This window comes from Rhopalosiphum maidis, chromosome 2, assembly GCF_003676215.2.
Source record: "Rhopalosiphum maidis isolate BTI-1 chromosome 2, ASM367621v3, whole genome shotgun sequence".
NCBI classification, from domain to species: Eukaryota; Metazoa; Arthropoda; class Insecta; order Hemiptera; family Aphididae; genus Rhopalosiphum; species Rhopalosiphum maidis.
In genome coordinates this window covers 67,481,718-67,506,488 of record NC_040878.1, presented here as the reverse complement: position 1 = coordinate 67,506,488, position 24,771 = coordinate 67,481,718, and the positions used below count along the sequence as shown (strand labels likewise).

Here is a 24,771-nt window from a genome sequence, read left to right as displayed (position 1 = left end):
ACCTTATTGTTACTAATGCATGGTACCTATCTTAATTATGTTATCTAATAAGTATATCTGATAGAGAGTGTCATAATATTAAATAATCATATAGCTATATAATTTTTAAATGGATTAACAATATAGTATTGTCTATTTAATATTTAATGTTATATTATTATTACATAAAATAATATTATATTTATTATAAAATACATAATATATAATTTTTTTTATTTGTAAATTAATAGATATTCATGAGGTAAACGAATAGGATATAATTTAAATCAAACTTTATTTTATATTGCACTTAATATTAAGTTATAAAACTTAACAAGATCGTAAACTAAAATTGTTACTTTATTCCTAAAGGAACAATCTCTTTTTCATAGAACACACATTTTTTATCTCTAAGCTAGAGTTTGCCTATTTTTAAGTAATAATCTAAATATAATACTTTATGTTTAATTTAAAATGATTTAGGCTAAAATAGGCAGAATTTATTTTGGGCATTATTTTATTCTTATACTTTCACAATATAAGTATAAATAATAGATTTTTAACTAAATAACAGTAATACCTGAAATTATATTCATTTTGCCAATTAAGAGTTTGAAATTATGGCACTAGGGTTGTTGCAATGATAGTTATTCTGAGAACCCTTTATAATGTGTATACAATAAAAACTGTACATTTCGCTTTTCAGTCCCAGTTTATTTCCTAAAACAAATAACAATAAATATAATATAGTAATACTTAATTTGTGTGTTAGATTAATTCACATGACTTTTTTTTAATACAGAACATAATAAGTAGATTACCTTATAAACCAAAAGGATCTAAGACAGGCTGTGGTTGAGAGGTCTGAGAACTGGAAGGAGCAGTCATTCCAAGATTACCACCACCTACTGCACTACCACCAATACAGCTGGGTTGTACACCCTTAAGATATAACACAAACTTACATAAGAAAAAATGTACAAATATTGTTCAAATTATAACTTAATAGTTGTTGTTGTTGTTTTTTTTTTTTTTTAATACATCATTATACTAGTAATAAATTAATCGAGTTGAGGATATATACAAATATTAAAGTTTGAACAATGATGTTTCTATTTAGTAATATATTTATAAAAATATATGTTACCTTACTTATATTAATTAAAAAGTGAGCCCATCTAGGCTACACATATGTCACAGATACACAAGAAGTAAATTTATAAGATTAGACTCTAAAAATCATTAGAGCAATTCAACCATAGGCATAAGGAGCTTTGGAGGATTACCCTCTTCCAGAATTATTGTAGTCTATTTTGTAAGTAAATTATGCTTATTATATTGAATTTGTGGTGAATAATATATTATATAATTATATAATTTATAAAGTAATTTTAGCCATCTCAATATATTTAATCACCCTATGCCTAATAATTAAATTTAGGCATATAGAAATGTATGAATTATTAAAATTAATGTAATGGGAATTGATAAATATAACCTTAATAGTAATAACAATATTATACAAAATAGCAAGTTCAAAATATTTATTATATCATGATGAGCTTATATAAATACCACATAGATACTTATTTACACGATACAAATATACATTAAAAATTTCAAATAAATTATATCAGTGATGAAAAAAACACCGCATCCTATGCAAAGTATGAATGTGCAATGATAGCCAAACTAGCAAAGCTACTCAAATTAAGAACAAACTTTTTCAAAAAAGAATATTTTACTATAGAAATACATTTAAATTTTAAATAAAAAATGTATAAAAACTGACCTATTATGAGTTCAATAAAACATGCAGCCTGATATAAAAATAATTGTTTGTATAGTAAGTTATTTAGATGAACAATAAATGAAATGTTCAAGTTACATGTATAAATTAAGATATTTAATTTTACTAACTCAAAAATAGTATAAGCAGCAGTGGAGAAAAAATGATTTATCGAGACTTTGTTATTTATACTGAACAAATAATTAAAATAGCATAACAAATAATGGTTCATCATGCTGTCACTGGCATAAAGCAGGGAAGTGCAATTAAAATTCACTAAAGAGACAGTTTTACAACTTAATTCTTACAAGCCAGATTTTATTCTAATTTTTTTTTTTTTTTTTTATTAAGTTATAAATAATCAAAAATATAAATCTTAAAACAGACTGAATAAAAATCATGTTAACCATCCTCAGTATAAAATATAATCATAATATATTTAATTTTTAAGTTAAAGTATTTAACAATAAAAGAAAATAAGTAATTTAAAATATGTTGAACACACAACATTTTATTAGAACTGGACAATAATATCCAAAATTCTTGTTCAATGTTATATTCAAAAAAATTTAAATTATAGTAAGTATATTCAATGCAAGTTTATTTTAAAGCAGTTTTACAAGTGAATATGACTTACCATTGGACCATATGTTGATACAAATGGTGAAGGGTTGGACATCATTCCTTGACCCTATAATCCAATATACAGCAAGCAAAAAATAAAATAAAATAATAATAAAAAGGTATGTACATAAATAAAAACATGCAAAAAAATGTATAAAAACAAAAATGAATAATTATTGGCAATATTTTGACTTGTGAAGCAATTTACAAAAGAAAATACCAAAATACAAGCATAGGTATATTACATAGAAACAACTCAATCAACAAAAATAGATTTTTTTAAGCTGTTCACAATAATTTAAAAATATTATTTTTAAATTGTATATTGAAAACAATTAATTAACATTTGCTACATACCATTGGTCGATAATTTGCACCAGTTGTAGCAGCCATAGGCTGAGGGCTCCAACCCATTCCTGGTTGACCATTACCAGGTTTTGGAGTATTTTTAGGAGAATTCCATTGAACTCTTAAAAAAAAAAAACCAATAAAACCAATTTTTAAAAGATAAATATAAAATAATTACTCACGGTGGCGGTTGTGTAACTTTATTAATGGTAAGATTTTCTGCTAATGATGCTAAACTGCTATCTAAATCTCCAGTTAATACCTTCTTATTACCTGAATCAGGTGCACCTAAAATTAAATACCATAAAATAAAATTAATAATTAAATATTTGATCAAAAAACAAAACCATTAAAGCAAATAAAATATAATAATAATGGCAGCTGAATACTGAAAAATCATATTAATAGCTAAAAAATAATAGTTATAATAAATTATAATAATGCCCATGCTACTTACATAATATAGCATTAAATATAAATATTTAAAAAAAAAAAACCACTGATGTTTACTCAAGTACGACCTTACAACATGTTAAGCCTATAACTTGTATTCTTGCAAAAGCATTAAATAAATTAAAATAAAGTGCTACAGGCTAGTAATTGAGTGCCTGTTTTGAAATAAAAAACTACCCGGAAATCAAGAAAATCATAATTCACACAAAAGAAGGCCGAAACATATATGTCTGAATACAATATCATATTATATTGTATACCTGAAGCAAGTGCGGCCAAATCGGTTTTGCCAGGAGATCCATAAATAGGTTGAGGGACACTTTGAGGAAGGAAAATATCTGCTGCCAAATCCAAAACAGGATTAGGATCAGGATTAGATGATGGAAGAGAAGTAGAAGGTGGAGGAGGTCTCGGTGGAGGTATTGATGCCCCACTAGATTTTCTGGACTGTGATTTTTCTATAGATGGAGGACTTGATTCAAAAATATTTGAATCAGAAAAAACATTTGAGGAAATAAAAAATGTCCCAGGACACGCAGCTTGAAAGATATATACACTCAGGGAATTTTTTATAAACATATTCTTCTATTTATTGTTTTATAGTTAGAATTATTAATTTACCTGTAGTAGTGGGAGCAGGACATGATTGGTTAGATTCAGGTTGACCAAAAACAGATGTAAATGATTTATCATCAACGAATGCATTGCTAGTATTTGTATTAAATCCATTGCTCATCCAGTTGTTAGCAAGAGGAGAAGACATATCATTTGAAGTATTTGTTTGTGATCCTGTCATAGGAGTTGAAAACATGTCAGCAAATGGATTACTTAATTGAAGTAAATCGTCAGAAGCTTTAGTTGACATCTAAAAAAGGTGAAAGTTAAATGAATTACCCACTTAAAAATATCTGATGTAATACCTGTGTAGCTGGAGCTGGACATGAAAACAAGTCTACAATAGGCTCAGATGAAACCAAGAACGGATTGTTGACTGAAGCAATTGTGCCATTCACAGGACTGTTGACTTTGGCCTGGGATGATAATTTTTATTATGAAATAGTTTTTTTTATATACTATTACTAAAGAAAAAATTATAAAATACCACTAAATTACCTTGTATTGATTTAAAACAGCTTCTTCTTCAGCCAAAACAGCTTGCTTCAATGACTCCTCAACTCCATCTGCTTGCTGAGCAATTGTTCCAAAAGAGCTGCTAGTGGAAGAAAGGGCAGATACACCAGTCTTTACATCTGTCCGATGAGTGCTATATGATTATGTCAAGGATAGGACAGGAAATGGAAAATAAAAACAAAACAAAATACAAAATTCAAATAAAAAAGACAAACATAAAATAAAAACAACTGCAAACACTACTATTACTTATTTCTAAAAATGTGATTATCTAAAGAAAACTTAGTTATAAGTAGATAACATAGGGTGACCATATTTATACAAAATAAATAGTAGAAACAATATTGCTAAAGACCTAGAAAAATGGTTTCACCCTTTTATATTCTTGGTGATGATGATCTGTTTATTCATTTAACTAAATGTGTTATTGGATAATCTAGTTGGGTGGTAATCATACAAGTCTATAGTATGAGCTTAAATTTTGAACAAAATGTTGTGCAAAATTATACAATTCATTTTAATTGTGTATTATATTACATTAAAATCATTAAAGGTGTTAAACTGTTGATTTATATAAATAAATAATAAATAAATAGAATAAAAAATGTCTTGGTATAATTATTGTTGATAATATTGTTTGACACTAAAATACTAGATGCCCATTCCACGAAAATAGATGTCTATAACATTGGTTTCAATATAAAACTGCAAATATTTGGTCTTGTGCACAGGTTGTATCCATTACTCACATTTAATTTTAAAGAGACAATGAAATTAAAACAGGACAAAAAGAGTCCAAAGTGACATTTCAATATACTGACAGCTGACAAAATTGTTTTAAAAGGAATGGTCACCCTAGGATAACACAAAGTGTAATCTACAAACAAAAATATGAAATTTTAACAAATTATTTTCGTAACTAATAATAAATTAATACCAAAAGTTATGTTACCCTATTAGTATTCAAAAGAAATAAATTATAATAAACAAAACATTTTATTTTTATTTTTTTAATATTGTTTTACAAATTTTTATTGGAATTTTGTTGTTTAAATTATTGATCAAATATATTTATACTATTATTTATTGAAATTACATGTATGTCTAAAATATATGTATTAAGTAGCTATTGAGTACTAAACAGATTAAAAGTTAATAATAAAATATAAGTATGTAAACTTGTATATATAGTGTAACATACAGTGGCGGCTTTTGGTGAGTCATGTTTGGCACATTCTCTCTTTTATAATCAGAGATAAGAAAAACAATTATAAATATTTAAATAGATATTTTTCATTTTCATTTTTCTTCAAGTTCACACAATAATTTATATTGTTTTAAATTCTTTATAACTATTAGTTATTTTATTTTCAATTTTTGATAGTTTAAATTTATAAATAAATCCAGAAAATTAAAAATATAATAATTAATAAAACATTAACACAACAACTATGGATCCAATATGACTATCGCAAATGTTTGTCGTATTTGATTAGAAGGAACAATTTATCAAAGATGTAAGATAATGAAAGAAGGTTAAAAACGTATCACGATAAAATGAAACAGGAAAATAGTAACTTTCAGTGTTCTTCAATCGATTAATAAATTGCAATATTTCACCAAAGAGAAATTGGTATAAAATTCTAATTTAAATGATTCTTATTAACCAATTATGATCATTAATTTAGTAAAATTAATTATGATTTTGTGTTTTATAATTAATAGTTTAAAGAATATTTTTATTTAAAAAAATGTATATAATATAATATTAAAAATATTAAATATATTAATATATTATATTTTTTATTTTTATATAATATTATTAATATTTAATTTTAATATAATATTTATTTTTTTTTTTTCTAGAATTTTAGGAAATACATGTCTTACCAAGGATTAGGTACACAAGTTTCCTAAGTAGCTAAAAACTAAAAATATATTTTATTTTGACTGAAAATTTGTAATTCTTTTAATGTAAACTTGTTTGATTTTAAACAGCAATAAATTAAACAATTTTTGTAACATTTAATAACATCTATTACTTTTTTTATATTTAATTTAAAGTATATTCATCTGTTTTTACACATGCAAATTAAATAAAAACAATTAAAATCATAGTGTAAATTACTATTGCTATGTCATCCAAATAATATTTCAATAGCTTTAGGTCATTATTTACTTATCTAGAGAAAACACAAAAAATTAACACAAAAACTGTAATAATTCTTTCAATTAATATACAAAATCTAAAATGGATAAATAGTAAGTTTAAATGGGTTAAATATAAATAGATATTTAAATTGTAAAAAAATGATATACATTGTTGTAAAATATCAACAGGTGCATCAATATAAAACTAACTAATAGGTAGGAGGTACTAAGGGAAAGCAAAATATATAAATATACTATATAATAATTAATAACAATATATAATAGTCACAAGAAATCTATAAAATAAAATGTAAAATCATTTTCATAAATGATAAAGTTAAACAAGTATGTATACATTTTATAATACCTGTTAAATTTAACTTAAATATATTACATAATTTAATATAATTTGATTTATCTTATATATGTCAGTATGTCACCATAATTAATGAAACTCTGGCAATGTAATAACTAGAGCCTAGGCAACATCCATGATGCCAGGTGATCGGTATATATTTCTGTAGTTGACTAACATGTTTAATCAATGTAATTTATAGGTATTTCCTATCTTGATTATTTATCAATTAAATTTTTAGTTAAATTAATACCTTTTTAATTAGTGGAGAAGGGTCATATGTAAATCATTATAATAATTGTTTTTATGAAGAAATTAATAATGATAATTTCAAAAAATATAATTTTTCAGTCAACAAATTTTTTTTTTTTATTATTTCAATGGGAAGCAATGTCTTTCACATACTTAACCAAAGAGCTTAGCAGTTTTCCTTAATGTAATGTATAACATATTTTAAATTATAAAATTATGGCCATTAAAGTGATATTGCATGAAAACAAACAATTTCTATAATACTGAATAAAAGTTGTTTACTGAAATTATTGAAATATTAGTGATAAATAATATCATATTTCATTATAAAACATTGAATTTTAAAATGTGTTTATTCGTATCATACCAATAAAACTTTTTTTTGTTTTTTTTGAATAAATTGGCAACGTTTGAAATTTAAAATGTACCTATAATGTTTTTATTATTCATTTCTATAGTGTATAACATTTTAAAGTTCTGCTAAAAAATAGAACAAATTTGATTCAAAAATATATAAATTAATGTTACTATGCGAATTATTTTTAAACGATAATAGTTTCTAATAAAGAGTCAATCATTAGGTGAAAAACTACCTACTTAAATCACATTCAAACACAATTTTCTAAATAATATTTATCTATAGTACGTATAATTAGATATAATTCATATAATTAAGTCTAACTAAACAACAACAACACGCACATAAAATAATATAAGGATGATTTGAGGATTTTGAAAAATTGTAATAGAAAGGATCTTATATATTTTTATTTTTATTATTTATAATAATAAAAAGTGATATAAAAATATATAGTAAGAGAAAATACTATATACTCTATATTATGTACTTTATGGGATGATCCATTTGACATAAAACACTCATTATTTCAGAATAAACAAATGTTTTTGAAAATATTTCTTTTACATAACTTTGAGATGTTAAACCAAACAACATTTTTAATTTCATATTTAAAAATAAAATATTGATTTGAGTGTTTCAATCCATAGTATCAAATTATTATCAATTAGTTAATTAAATATTAAGTATTCAAAGGTTTATGAGCAAAGTAGAAGATTAACATCTTATAAGGTACTTCTGTTTTGTACAACTCTACTCCATTCGTCTAAACTTTAAATACATATCTCATAATTTAATTAATTTTTTAACAATGTAATACTTTAAAAAATATTCTTATTTGAAATAGGAATTAAAAATATATGTGTCATTAAACAATTACATCAATAAAAAATAATAAAATTAATTTTATTATTAAAAAATAATTTTTTAGCAGTTTAAAAATATAAAAAAAAAACTTGATACTTTTTTCTAGCAAACATTGAATTATATAATATGATTTCTTTAATTATAATTAAAAAAATTATCTTGAGGTTACTATGGTAATGTAATTAATCATTAGTAAGTTGTTAGGTACAAATGAAAAATGTATCCAGATTCTGTGAGTTTATTATTTATTTGATGACTATGATATCGTAACGCAAAATTAGTCTGATAACGTAATATATTGTGCATTAGTTGCTAAAGGCAATCAAATTTACTATAATAATAAAACATTAATTTCATATTTATTATTGTTTGGTTGTCACGATCAAAAAAATAATGTATCCAGTTACAATATTTGAAAAACATTTTTAAGATGTTAATAATTTTTTGAAATAGTGTGTTTTACGATAAATGGAGCATTTCATATGATTCAAAAATCATATTATTTTTTTTATTATTATAAAAACTTAAATTAAATAACTTATTTTATTATACCACATATTAATACTATCATAAAGTATGTTTTAATATATGCACAAATCTAACATACTACATATTACTTTATGGTAGCATTAAATATGATTTACTATTATACCAAAATTAATAACTTTTATAAAAATATGAGGTATTTGAAATTCTATAAACTCATTTATATAAGTTATTTATTATTAGTGAATTAAAATAAATATGAAACAGAATAATATAATAGTTAATGGTAAACCAAATAATTTAAAAACTTCTAACACATTTATTTTCATAGAGAATAAGAAATTATGCAAAAATAAATAAATAATAATGTTTGAACATATTATAATTTTATTAAGTAATTAAAGAATATGAAATTGAAATGTATTTAAAAAAAAAATATATTGAAAAACTAAGATCATAAGCTCATATATAGTCATTATCAAAGTTTTACAAACACATAACATTGCAAATCTAACATTCAGAATAATCTATTAAACTTGTTATTTTTAATATTTTAAAAGTTTTTTTTTGTTTTAAATTTTTAATAACTTGTTTTAAAATTCAAGTATCTAAAAAAAAACTTACACAGATCAATAAACAATATTTTAGCATTTAAACTTGGGAATAAATCAATTCATTCACATATTAAAAACAACATAGCAAAATGGATTACCTATTCTGAATGAAAAATTTGCTATACTATGAGTTAATAAAACAAAAAATAAATAAATGAGAGTATAATATTGTCATTATACTCTATATCACATTCATTAGTCATATAAAAAATAAAAAGTAAAATAAAACATTTCTTCACATACCTTGTTGCTTGTGTGGGAGTGTTTGCTGCAGATTTTTTGCCTTCGATAGAAGCTAAATGTTGTTCTAATGCATCCAATAAGCTACTCGGAGCCTTAAAATATACAAATAATTTAATTATGTAAATAATAATTAATAACAGTCATATTTATTGAATTTAACATACTTTAGTTAGATCCGGTATTTCACCCTTGTCGATTCCAACATTTTCTGCCACTTTAAGAAATTCGCCTACACGATCCATTCTAATGAGAAACTTTTTGTATAAATCTAAAGCATCCCGACATTGCTTTTTATTCATATCAAAATATTTTTCTGAAAAAAATAAAATAACAAATTTGTGTTTAATGAATACAAAAATATAAGCTATAAATAAATAACAATATCACATTAATCTAACTATTTTTAACAGTGATGAGCACAAACTATGTTTGGGTTTACATAATTACTGATTAATAAATATACTTAAATTTATCATGTTAATACAATTACATATGTACAAATCCTACCTAGAAAAGCAATCTAAGATACTAAGTTTAGTTGAGTTCATTACATAGCAGTTTGGATTGGGATATTACTACAGTAGTATTAGCAGCTTGAAAGTTATACAAATTAATAATTATCAATGGTGAAAAGTAATTTGTATTATTACAGTTTTTAGAACACTGCAAACAAAATTAATTTATTAAAAATAGACATTTGCGTAGGAATCCTTCCATTGATGGATGGTATACAAAAATGGTATTGAAATATAAAATACTGTCTGTTTCTAAACATTTTTGAGCTAAATAACATTTTTAATTATTAATTCAGTTAAATAATACTATTAAGAATACCGAACCAACAGCCAATTTTAATTCCCTTCCATTTTGCCACATCAAGCTGCATGATTTTGTTCCAAAAGACAGTCTTTTCAAATAGTTTGGCAAGAAATTTTATATTCATTTCTAAATTTTAAATTTTAATTTAAAATATTTAGACTTTTTAAGTTAAATGCCCAACACTGTTTTAAATTAATTTATCATCATATAAATACCTAAAAGATTAATGATACTATCATTATAACCAGCAAACAATCGGATAAGATCACGAAATAACAACATGAATGCCATGTTAATTACACCATTTGTGAGATCAGCAGCAGAACAATCAAACTCAAGTAATGCATCAAGTTGTGACTGTAAGACTGGTAAAGTCTTCAATAATTTTTCTGAATTCATGGTGCGCAGTACACCATCTTCTTTGCTAAAATTAAATGCACAATATTCAATAATAATAATTGAACAATCTTATTAAAATACAGAAGCATAATGTATAACATTTTGTTTTGATAACTTATTAATTATAAGTTTATTTATTTTATAAAAATACCTTCTTTTAACTTTACAAAAATCAAATGCCACGGTACGATAAGATAAAGCTTTTTCATTTAAGTATTTAGAATAACGTCTAATAAATGGTGACATATCATAACCTAAAAAAAAAATAATAATAATAAGCATTAACATTTTGATTTAATTACCTAAATAATAGAATATTTAGAAATATTTAGAAAATTATATGTACAATAAATACCTACATTCAATTATATTATTTTTTACAAGATATTTTTATTTTTAATTAACTTATTTTGTTTTAATTGTTATTCTTACCAGATCGTACTCCAACAGGTCCTAAATGTACCAAGCATAAAAATAAAAACAAGTGTACTTTTAATACTAATTTTTTCTTCAGTTTAGTTATTAGTATTTTCATATATCATATAATGACTTAAATTAAACTAAAATAACATAATTTATAATTATTCACCTTGTAAACTGCTTTTATCCAAAAAATTGCTAAGTTGAAAGGAACTATTACTGGATGCCAAGTATTGTGTAAATCTCTAAAAATATATAAAATATTTAAATAATTAGATTAAATATACAAGATTATTTATACTAACCTCGTTCCCATAACACATTAAATGATGAACTGTGATTAATGATTTAAATACTACAACCCAACTGGCATTTTGTGACCGTTCAATTAATAGATTGGCAAGTTGAGGAATTGACACATTTGGTTCATTAGTACAGTGAATCAAGTCTAAAATAAAAATAAATAATCATATTTTATACATTAGCAGATACAGAACTAAATGTAATGTCTTAAAAATCAAAATACAGATATGAATCAATAATAATAATATTATTTGTTATAATTATATGTATATTTCAAAGTTGTTACTAATTATATAACACTCAGTACACATACCATAATGTTATGTATACCATAATATCCAGTGGCAAATGCCACCTCCCATTAATCATTTTTTTTATAACTGATACATATCACATTAGTGTATTAATTAGGAATAAGTTAATACTTGATATACGTGGTATTGGTTTTAAAAAAATACCAAATCCACCAACATAATAATATAGCAAATGTAAAACATATACAATTTTAAGAACAAAAAATAAAGTTAAAATATTGATTATTTTATGATACTCCTTGATATCTATCTTAGCAGTTCTCAAACTTTTTTTTACGTACCACTTAGACTCAGGTATATTATCAATCAGTCACATACCACTAATGATTAAAAATAGAATGATCCAAAATCCTAATTGAACAGTTAAATATATATTTTTTTTTAAATAATAAAGCAGTAAAATACTGTAGCTACAGTACAATTATTTTTTATTTATTAATTTTTTTAAAAAAGATATGAATTAAATAATTGAATGGGTTTATTATCCAAAAACAGCCCTCTGTGTACCACCATGTACCTAGTCTTTTACATATCACAGTTTGAGAACAGCTAATCTTTTTCTATTAAGAGGACGTTATATTTTAATTTTTAATCCAGTTACAAGTATTTTAAAGTTTTATATTTTACATACCCATAACTCACTTAAAAATTAAAATATCAATAAAAGCCTAGATGCCCTAGATAATATTCTTATCTTTAAAGTTGATAATAGGTAAATGTACTCTAACATTAAAGCTAACATCACCAAATGTGTTCTGATGAACGAAAATTTGCTATGATCTACATTAGTAAGACAGAGACAACACATGCAGGTAAATATCCTCTTAAACAATGATGAGAAGAAAAGCTTTCTACGTAGTATTGTAGTAAATTTTTTTTCTTTTTGGGGGGGAGGGAGAGCACCTAACTTTTTATCAAAATGTTTGCATTGCTAGAATACCTACTTATATATCTATCACTTTATGACCCCTTTGTTTATAAAGTGTATAAACTATTTACTACACATCTATTTTTTATAACTACAATTATGTTATAACAATTAAATTGGTATATTTAACCAAACAATATATTAAAATTAATATAAATGTAAACCATAGATTAATGTATTCATTAATATAAGTGTATTAATACCATTATATATTTATACCAATATGTGTTGTAAACAAAAAATTTCATTTTTTGATTGAATATTGTTACTATTTAGTATTTACTAACAAGTATACAAGGTATACTTTTTAAACATATTATATAAAACAAGCAATAGCTGATCTTATACAAATAAGATAGTTAAAAATAAAAGGAGATTAGCAGTTAAACAAATTTAAATGATATACATAATAATCAAGCTATTATGTTATAGCAAAAATGGGATTCACTGACCACTTGTATTTCTTATCTAAAATCCGTGTTTATCATTACTATTTGACATTTATAAATACAAATTACAAATCATTTATCAAACCTTGAATTTTATGAAAATGTATATTAATAATAAAGGTAACTTACAAAAAATGTATGTACAATAAACTACCAACCAAAAAAAATAAAAATTTTGGGTGGGGAATGGGGCACTGGACTGTCTCTAGGTACAGTGTTAATCTCTACATTGTGTCTATGATAATGCAGAACAGTTAATCACGATACAAATACAAAAATATGTTTTTAAGCGATATAATTGATAATATTCATTTTACTGGAATCATAATATTAAAAAAAAATGCAATTCTTCATTATAATATTTCCTTTAACAGCAATATCCAGACAATGATTTCACATTTTTAGATTCTGAGCAAAATGATAGATGTATTGATTTTACAATAAAAAATTATTCGCTGGGTAAAAATGTTTAAAAATATCATATAAGATATATATTATAGATTTCGGAGTGTCCAAATTGGTTCTGAAACGTCCGAATTGGTTCCCGGGTTGTTTCAAAGGGTATATCCTTTGATATATATATATCCGAATCGGTTCCCGAGTTGTTAAAAATTGTGGCTTTATAAATAATTTATAACATACATTTTTTTTTATAGTTATTATTTCCCATTATTGAGGTAAAAACTTATAACAAACATTTTCTAAAAATTCAAATCTACTGATTTCGTTATTTTCATATTTGTCCATTTCTGTTTTTATGAGTATTTCCTTATTTTTAGATTTTAGGTTTTGTAGTTTGTTCAAACTTCGCAATTGTATCTAAGTTTCAATTTGAACTTCTTTTAATACATCCATAAATTGAAATATGTTTGGATGTGCGGAATAAAAGCAACTGTTAAATGATTCACAGCAATTAGTAGTTCATTCTATTCGTATTTTGCTTTTATACCACATAACATTATTCAATTTCAATATTTATCAAATAATAAAGTTTAAATATTTAAAAATTAAAATATGTGATTATATACTAAATAATATGTATTATTATTTATTAGAGAACAAATCAGACAGACAGGATACGGCAACTGGGTGTAGGACATTAGTCTCGGTTCATTAATTTCGATAGAAGATAATGATAAATAAATTAATATTATTGAATAAAGCAATGATAAATTATAAAAATATAGTTTTAGGTAAAGCTAATATCGATACGAATATAAAAATTACAATCTTAAAAGTTTCGTGTACATGTGTTATTTTAAAAATAAAACGAATAAAATAATGTTTACTAACTCTTTAAAAAAAATTATAACCTTAAAGCCGGAATTTTTATAAATTATATCGAAAGAAAATCTAAAAATTACATTTTTATAGCATTATGATCTAGAAATTACGAAGTAATAGATAATTCAAACATTAACGAAAAAATGTTTGAAATTTTAATTAAATAACAATAGTTAATGATCAATCATTGCATTTATTAGCAGTAATATAGTTTTAGGCCGTTAGTCGTTAGGGTAACTATACTGATATAAAAAAGTATAAACACTAGTTATATAGGAGATTGTGTTATTTTATACTTAATAGTTTTCGATTATTTTTCATACAGCATATTATAAAAAATCATTTTTTTCACGAAGTGTGCTCTCATACTTAAATTAGAACGTTCTACCAATAATTTGTTTAAATACCCGATATTATTTTAGTAGCGTCGGTCCAAAGTAGATTAAAGTAGTGATTAAACACTTAAAAACACGATTGTTGAATAATAAAGGATAGCATAATATGATCATTTATTAAGCGTGTATAATATATATAAATACATGTAATAGATAATGTACATTTCAAAACATCAAATTAAATATTTAAAATTAAAATAAGTAGATAGGTATGTTATACATTTATAACTTATAATTTTATAACCATCTACAATGTGGTACCTATACTATAACATTTAGCTTTAATGTTTAAATAGAAATATACATAAAACGTTTACATTATATTTTAATTTTTCTATACATTTAATCTGCTAATGATTGTTTTAATCAGTATTTGGATAATCCTTCATATGTTAAACTTAATTTATATTCATTATTATTATTTTTTTACTAGAAACAACACATGATGAATGTTTTTCATCATGGGCGGATACCACGTTTATAATTGATAAATACATTAAATTAAAATTGTACAACAGTAAAAAGTATATACGTTATTTGGTGCCACATAATTGCATCAATCAAGCTAAGGTGAAAAGTCAAATTTCAAACACTCAAAATTTAGGATCAATATTGCTGGGGTCATCATTATTAACGAAAACACATTTAGCTTAAATCGAAGGTTATATTCATCAAGGAAGTTCACGTTAGATTCAGGATTGGTATTTATTAGTTTTTGGATAAACAAGATTATACAAATTACAAATATTACATATCTGTAGCCAAACTGCATTTTTAAATTAATACATTTTCCTACTAGGAAATATAAATTCAATATTTCTAAGGTCGCATATATTCTATTTTCTCCCCTTCGCAATCGATGACCTAGTTAAAATTGACGTTAATACTAGAGTTGCTAGGAACGACCAACAAGCACGATTATCCCTTATATTATTATATTATTATTTTAATAACAAATATAAAAACAATTGTTAAAATATAAATATTGCATACTACATAAATTGAAAAACATGTCCACCATACTAATAAATACGTGTTTATCTAATTATTAGGAAAAAAATTAAATTTAATAACTCCACTAATCACCTAGTCAGAGGCATACTTTTGGTGATTTACGGTGGATGTCCAAAAAATTCCTTAATGACCCAATGAATTTCGAATAATTCCTGGATATTATAGATAAACTGTAAACAATGCAAAACTCTAAATATAAATAACCGTATTTTATAAGCACAAGTCAAATATTAATACATTAGGCAATTGCTTTTTGAAATCAAAGGGTGTTCACTGTACAGACATAAAGGAAAACCCCTGCCCCTCAAAAAAAAAAAAAAAAAGCCACTGCACCTAGTTAAAAATGTTAAAATTGACAATTAATAATTTTAAATCAAATTAAGTATCTTTTAAGATTATTTAAATAATATAATATTGTATAAATAAAAAAACATCATTTATCTTTTTTGTGTTGGGCATTATACAATTTTCGTTCACTTTCAAATATTCACGCACTAATTTAAAGACCACGGCGACATTGCGTTTTTGTGTGTGTGAATTTTACCTTATATAGCGCAGGTAAAACGGACTCTTGTTCGGCAATTGAGTCACATTTTATTTATCTGCTTTTTTTTAAAATAATATGCCACAAATAAATTACTAAATACTTTAATTATAAAATACTTTTAAAGGGTATTCAAAAATTGGGCTACAAATATATGAATATATAATGTTTATTAACTATTGAATACGACTATAGATATATAAATATTTTTGCCAGACATATCCAACAAATGATTAAATAATATTTTTTTTAAACATTATAAATTCTATTTTACTTATAATAAATTGCTTAATTTACTCGTATATTATCGTATTATATACAATAATTAATATATATCGTCTAGTTTGCTAGTTGCTACCAACGATCACGATGTTTCATATTCTTTGTGAATACACTTTTGGCTATTTTATCCATTTAATTTTATGGCAACCTAAAGCTATTGTCGAAGCTGATAATTATTTATCATTGGCTAATTTATTTTCTTTTAATAAGGTATGCTATGAGTAAAGGGTTCGTGTACGCTATAACGGTATACCAAATTATGTATATTTTATATTATTAGTATTTATAATCATTTGCAGGGCCTAAAATTGTGTGCAGTATTTTTTTGGATTTTATAAATGTTTTGGCTAATTTTCAATGTTGATTATAAAAAATTATTAATTAGTAGAGCACGGATGTTTTAGTACTAAAAATTAGTAAAATTGATTGCAGTATTACGCTAATATATACCAAAAATTGCACTAAAAAATTACGGTGTTTTGTTATAAATGTTTTAAATTTACTATTATCTAAAATTCTACCAAAAATATAAATATAAATACTATTTTATTCGAAGTAGCTGAAGAACAAATTTATAACATTATAACGCATAATTTTTAAATAGTCATATTACACAAATTATTTTTGTGCTATATTAATATCTAGTCCTATACCAACTTCAAATTATGTTTATTTCATAAGATAACACAGATGTTACGACGGTTGAGTGTCGACTATATTATAACTAAAATAGTAGTACAAAAATGAGTAAATTAAATAAAATTGCAAAAAATTGCACTTAAAATTTTTTGATTTTAGTTCGTATTTAAATGACACGTATTTAAAACATACTTAGCAATATATTGAAATAGTAGAAAAAAGTTGTAAATGCAACAATATTTGTGCCCTTATAATAACTAATTATTAATAAGTACCAACAATAATATTATGTAATGAAGTTATATATGTGGCATGATGTGCATTGTGCACTACTAGGTCTATGATTATTAATTTAAAATATTTTGGTGTGGAATTAGATGTGCAGTAGCAAAATACCCTAATTTTAGGCCCTGAACAATGGTAATATTAATTATTTTATTAAAATATATAGTGGCCCAATTACCGTTACCTTTTTGATAAAAGGTTCGTTGTGGACAATTCCCCGGCGCCGACTACACGTCGGGTCCGGTGGGACGTGAAATTGATAGGAATCAGTTATTATGTTAAATACAATATTGTGACATCTACAATAATTATTAAAACTAATGACATTGGTTTTTAATGAGTTTTAAACGAACCACCCTCTTACCCACAAACAAAACAACGCATTGTACTCATATAGCAAGGTCTAGATCAGTGTTTCTCAACCAGTGTATCATGACACAATAACGACATGACACTGAAAAAGTCTAAATGTGTATCAAAGTATATTAAATGAAACAAAATCTCCCAAACTCTATTGGCACAATTTACAAAAACTTATAGGTATTTGAAATAATTTCTTTGATGATTAAAAATTAGTAATCTGTAATCGACATTTATCCAGCGGCGAATTACCCACTAGGCTCGTCGGCAGAAACTTGTAGGAGGCGGTAAATTTGTTATTTTATTTTTATTCTCAAAAAAAAAATTGAACCATTACTATTTTTTACTTCCGGGGCGACTATTACCCATCAGTCATCACTCTTCGATATTAGCCCGATTAAACTACGATCCTTGAATAGTATTAAAAAAAAAAGGCAGTAAACACTGAGCGTGAGTTATGAGACCGAGAAGATTAATCAGCCACTGCATTTATGATTATTTTTTGTTATTTTTAATTGTATGTTGCAAAATATAAAATATTTTAATAGTGTATCGCCATAATACAAAGGTAGAAAAACGCTGGTCTATACACTCTATATACTATTAATATTAGAAGGCCTCAGACAAGAGTAATATATATTTTATTTTTTATTAGGTATAATGATTATATTTGTAATACTACTCTGAGAACCCAACTAACAAAGGTAGGTACAGTAATTTATTATATGTAATAAACCTGCTACTTTGTGTATTCCGCATTATCAATGTAATATATTATAATGGTAAGTTCGGATAACGGTCCAGAACTTATGTCTAACAAAATATTTGATGATTTTTATATAATTAACAAGTTGGGAATTTATAACTAAACATAAAAATAAACATGGTCGACAATTTTAAATTTGTTGTGCATTTTAAAATTTTTAAAACTCGGTTTAAAATTATAAAATTAAAAATAAGTTTAGGAGGTTCATTTGATAATTTTATGTTTACATTCAAATTTGATAATAGGTAAATTCACTATAATGAATAAAGGAGAGGGTTTTAAGAACGTATAATTTACTGTTATGGGTTTATAAACCCATCCGTCAACAGAGACAACTCATGCGAGTGTTTCGTCCTTTTAACTGTTGTTAGTTTTTACTGTAGTAAGTCTTATAAATTAGTAAGTCATCTTTATTAAATGTCAATTGTTTGTATATTTGTAACAATAAGCCAAAATATTATTATTACTATCATTATACATTTATACCTATCTGTGTCATTTAATATAAATATTCTGCGTAAATACAAATTTTCTAATTCAACAAAAAACATAGGTATAACTGTATAAGTCAAAACAAAACGAAGTATTTTTTTCTACGATGAAGTTGAAGTATGGCATTTTATATGTTATGACGTGTGTTATTTACGAGGTTATTTATGCTATTTCGTTAAATCAAGTATTTATTTATAAATATAATACATGATTAATAGGTACTCCGATTATTATTTTATATAAGTAGTAGGTACTACATATTGTATACCTAAATAATTTATACACACAATATTTTTTGTGGTGCCACATATCTACAATTGATTCAGTTTATCATCTTGTATTTATAATTAAAAATATTAATTATTACAACTTTAAGCCTGAAATTAATTGATGATAATGAAACAATTTTCAAAATAATATAACTATGATTATACTTGTATTCTAAATTTAATGAAACACTATTTAATAAATAAGTCTTACATTAATGTATGCTTCAGACTTTATGAGTTAACAAATTATAAAATATATCTGGTGCTAATGGCCTTGATGTCAAGACGTAAATTATTTTAATTTAAAAATAATAATAGATGTTTATTTGATAGCTTATTAAGCTATTTAGTTTTACCCTATAGGGCATATGCTACAGATATGTATTATATTATTATTTATTAAATGATTCATTATTTTCTTAATTTGCAGCTAAAAACTAAGTTGTAAAGCATTTGGTTTCTATATAATTATAAACCTATTGGAAAATAAGTACACTTTCTTAACATAAACTTAAATACAGTAAAAATCACTTTAATGTCAATGGATTTGTGGACTTTGAATGATCAAAATATTTTATTATTTAATACTTATATGTATAGCTACATATTATATAATGGTGGTGTTGGAGTCAAAATGTCTAAAATGTACATGTATCATAGTTAACCAATAGTATCACCTCTATAGTAATAAAAAATATTGTATTAAATTATATTTAAAGAATATATAAATCTATATTTAGACAAAAAGTTAAAATGAAAAAAAAAAAATTTCATTATTAATGTGTACTATTTTTAATCTTATACATAAAAATCAAAATAATTATTATAACTAACCTAACTAAAAAAAGTGTCTAATAGCTATATAATTGATATGATAAGAGTAATATCACAGAACTAAAAAATCATTAATAGTAAAAACTTTAAGAATTTCATGCACAAGAATTATATATTCACAAGTTAAATACCATATAATTAAACTGGTAAACTACTCAATTTACAAATTATTTAAGCTAAATCTATGATAAACAATAAACATAATTAATATAATTAATAAAACGAAACTCAGGGGCGGTGGACTATAGTTTAGAAAAATCTGATTGGATGGTAGCAAGTCCGACTACTGCCTGTTATAACTAATTATTTATATTAACTGATGTTTAATACAATTTTATTATAAATAATTTATAAATAGGTAATATTCAAAATAATATTATTTAAAATTATTAGATATTAATGTTTAACATTTTTAAAATGATTATGTATTGCTAAATGTTATGCAATGTCTAAACAACAATTTTAAATAGTTATATAAAATGTAAAAGCGATTTTAAAAGAAGTTGACAAATAAATGTGGATTTTCTAATAGCCATCAATATAAACATTCCCTAAAAACTTAAATTTTGATTATGTTGTTTACATGAACTAAATGTTGGCCACTAATGATATTAATTAAATAATAAATAAGAGCAAGTGGCTATGAAGATACCTATTATTATTTTCATATTATTATTGTGATTAACAATATCTGATTAAGTACTATAATAAAATAACATGTTTGCAAAAATGTTTTATAAATTAAAAATTTACCTAGATAGTTGTTTTCAATTAAATTGGTTTTCTAACCGATTAGTTAAATATTTTCTCAATTATTATAGTATAACATAATATGGTACGATATGAATGATATGAATGATTTAAAAAATATGATGCTGATTTAAATTGAAAACAAATCCATAACCATAGTTTCAACATTTTAAGTAGTTTACTTATTCATCAAATAAGCATGTTGGCTACAATATTATCATCTTCGACATGCACTATAAACTGAATATTTATTCATAACCTATTAAATTAGTAATATTATTATCAAAACATATATCAGCTAGAAAAAGTATTATTTTTTTAAAACTTCTTATTATATTTTTAGATAACTTTAAGTAAGATGTAAGAAATATAAGAAAATATAAGTAGATACACTATATAAATATAGATAAGTACTATATAATAAATAATTCCATTCAATGCTTTGTACTCCAAAATACATACGACCCAGGTAAATATTTTTCAAAACACATAATAAAACATACTGGTTAACCTGAAACTTGAAAAATATATTATATTTCAATATGAATAAATGTTAACGTTTATTTTTATTAAATTTTGTTTTATTCATTTATTCAGTAGTATACTGAAGTACTCTTTTTACTGTGTTTACCAAGAGACCAGACCACTTTGTGCATCCGACTGATAGAAATATGGGCGAGGAGGTCGTAGCTATCAAGTGTTATAGTAGATGAGCTTTTGTGTCATGCAGGTATGGTTTCTCGATGAATTTAGTTTGTCAGTATTATAATATAATGAGTTAAAATAAAATTCTATGGAATATCCTGAAATCTAAAATATTAGATTTATGTACAATACTTATACTTATATAATTTTCAAATTTCATTTTTCTTAAACTACCTTATCTTGATTTATAATTTTAATGATTTTAATGTTAACATTTGAATAAATGATTTGGGTGTAAGTCACGGTATTTTTTTTATGCCTATTAAATTGTCAAAACAAAAATATGAATATAAAACAACTTTTAAGGTTAAACTTATAGATAAACTACACTTAAAACCATAATTTTACCAAAAAATAAATATATAATTGATATAAAATTACAACTTTGGTTAAAAATGTAATAGTAAAACTAATAATGAATGTTAATATTTCTGATCATTACACAAACTATCTACCTATTATGAAGGTAGAAAAGTACCTTAGTAATGATAATATTTGAACCATTTTAAACAATAAAAATAGGTATTTAATTTGATTCAAATTAGATTTTAAAAAAATCTAGATGCAAATTTATTTATCATACTTTTTTAATTAAATTTGTATATAATTTTTAAAAATGTTGAGAAAAACTACTACTAAGTACCTAGATAGGTAATATAAAACATAGTAGTTATTAACTTTGGCACTTTTCCTTTTTATTTTTTTTTTAACACATATTTATAATAACCAACATTAAAAAAAAATAAAATAATCAATTCAGAACCAATAATAGTTGAATTACTGTTATTATTATTAATATAGGTAGTCCAAGTACCTATGATCCATGAAACTTTGTTTTGTTATACATAAAAAAAAAAAATAAATAAAACTGCTCTGATTAATATGTAAAATTGAATGAAACAACAAACACATGTAAATATTAAAAGTTATACGGTAAAATACAGAGTAAAATATACTAAACTTTTGTCATTGGAAGATGATTAATATTTAGGATTTTTAATAAAATATTAAATACCTAACCTATATAACAAGTATAGAATCAAATAGATACTTAATAAAAATAAAGTAAAGAAATAATAATTTAATTAGTTTTTATTTAAATTAGAATTAGGTAGATTATTGTTATTGCAGAAAAACTAAAAAACACATAAATTATGGATACTTACTAAAAGAGATATTATTTATTTAAATAGCTAAATTTAAATAAATTCTATATTATGTTCTTATACATTACCTATTGTTAAAAAGATTAGTATCTATTTGTTTAGTAAATAAAAGTTTAGTGTTTAGTATCTCTAACAAATAAAATATCTATAATATACCTCCTTAACTACTTATATGTTGAAAAAGCTTATGATACTTATTTATCTTTCACATAGACTATAGTTATTATCGAGATTAAAAATAGGGTACCTATTGAAATTTTACTCAAATATTGGTTTGGGTTAAATTATGGACAATTTAACTAATATTTTTCAGTAATACGTATAATAAGTAGGTAAAATTATTCTAAATCAACATACCTAAACTTAACTTATTCTGACAATTTAACCAAGTAATGCATACATACCTACATCATAAATAATAAATGATAATAACCCAGTGTTTTTAAAAATGCATTTTAAACATTTTGTTGCATTCATATTATTTAACATCAATGCCTTCAAATTTTAGAGTAAAATTAAATAATATAAAAATTTAAAAATAATTAAAACAACATGATGTTTGGAAGTTGAAATTATTACTATATACAACACCTACCACCTACTAGCTATTACCACACATTTATATCTAAATCTATCTTTCATAAAATTAAGCAACATTTAAGTTATATTGCACATTTGCAGTTGATATATCAAAAATTAATCATTTGCTATTTCAAATTGTTGTTTACGTTGATAATGAATATTAATAAAAATCCAGATAATAATATTAATAATAAGTATGCACTCACAATCCAAATGTTTCTTTTTCGGTCCGATTAGCTCTTCAGTGGTGGCCTTGCATACGGACTTTGCCAGACCTTGTCCAGCCAAACTGTGTCGAGCTGCCAATAGTCTATCTTGTATTGTTTGACCGGCCATTGCGAAGGATTCTTCGAGTTTATGTGATCAGCGATTTTCGTTTTTCCTTCTCTCTCTGTGATGTTTTACCGTCAGATGGACTGCAGACTTAGGCGGGTTTTAAGGAGCGTGATCGAAACAAATCTGTCTAATCGATCACTTGGCAACGGATTCGCGAATGATTTCGCAAGAACACGATTTTTTTTTCTAAACCTTAACGCGTCGTTAAGGAGAGACTCGAATCCCAATTCCTATATAGCTAACGTCAAGTGTGGTGGACTGCCGTCTCAGTCTGCCAACCAGTAGCCTGTCGCCGAAGTTCCTGATAATAATAATAATGACAGCAATGAAAAAAAAACACACACGCGCACGCACTACTTATCACGGTTCAATAGACCGTCGTCAGATTTGTTTTGCCGGTAGATCGCAGCCGCCTCGTCATCTGTAGACGAGATTATAATATATTTGGTGGTGGTTACTGGTTAGGTTGTCTTTTTCGTACAGCGCGAATGGCCGAACTATTCGCCGTTTCCTAGTTTTCCACTGGTAGACGTGCACATAAGGACGGAAAACGAAAAATTTTATTTGAGGAGGTGCCGAGACGGGATTCTGTTCACGAGTCACTGATCACTGGCCACTGCAACAGTGTAACTATAGTACTGTTCAGTGTTCAGTGTTCACCGTTCGGTGGCGCGGTGGGGTTTCGCACTTTCGCACCCGTTCGCAGGCGCGAAAATATTTCCAAGCCGTTTGCGCATGCGTTCGTGGGGTCATGGTCGAGTTTTTCCCATCCCTAAAACAACTTCA

General features: G+C 24.5%; 1 protein-coding gene across 9 annotated transcripts; it reads right to left on the bottom strand.

The window, feature by feature from the left end:
- Window positions 1-236: 236 nt before the first annotated feature.
- LOC113552791 (phosphatidylinositol-binding clathrin assembly protein LAP) lies at window positions 237-24,583 on the bottom strand. 9 transcript variants are annotated; one of them, XM_026955719.1, is made up of 18 exons: window positions 24,340-24,583; window positions 23,856-24,286; window positions 11,594-11,736; window positions 11,458-11,533; window positions 11,301-11,321; window positions 11,020-11,122; window positions 10,685-10,893; window positions 9,815-9,963; window positions 9,651-9,742; window positions 4,307-4,457; window positions 4,114-4,224; window positions 3,815-4,058; window positions 3,454-3,732; window positions 2,923-3,028; window positions 2,750-2,861; window positions 2,406-2,459; window positions 801-921; window positions 237-699 (listed from the first exon to the last, which is right to left on the bottom strand). In XM_026955719.1, exons 2-17 carry the CDS (start codon window positions 23,983-23,985, stop codon window positions 802-804), a joined length of 2,100 nt encoding a protein of 699 aa, XP_026811520.1. In that variant the 5' UTR covers window positions 23,986-24,286; window positions 24,340-24,583; the 3' UTR covers window positions 237-699; window position 801. The 9 variants fall into 9 exon arrangements, with proteins under 9 accessions (XP_026811520.1, XP_026811522.1, XP_026811526.1 ...); XM_026955721.1 differs by having other exon boundaries at window positions 4,307-4,406; window positions 23,856-24,583; XM_026955725.1 differs by having other exon boundaries at window positions 4,307-4,403; window positions 23,856-24,583.
- Window positions 24,584-24,771: the final 188 nt, after the last annotated feature.

Coding starts and splice junctions, on each gene's coding strand:
- LOC113552791 (XM_026955719.1), bottom strand. CDS start 23,985: ATGGCCGGTCAAACAATACAAGATAGACTATTGGCAGCTCGACACAGT. Junction 4,225..4,306: donor CTGTTTTAAATCAATACAAG/GTAATTTAGTGG, acceptor TTATCATCCCAG/GCCAAAGTCAACAGTCCTGT. Junction 3,029..3,453: donor TTTGGCCGCACTTGCTTCAG/GTATACAATATA, acceptor ATTTAATTTTAG/GTGCACCTGATTCAGGTAAT.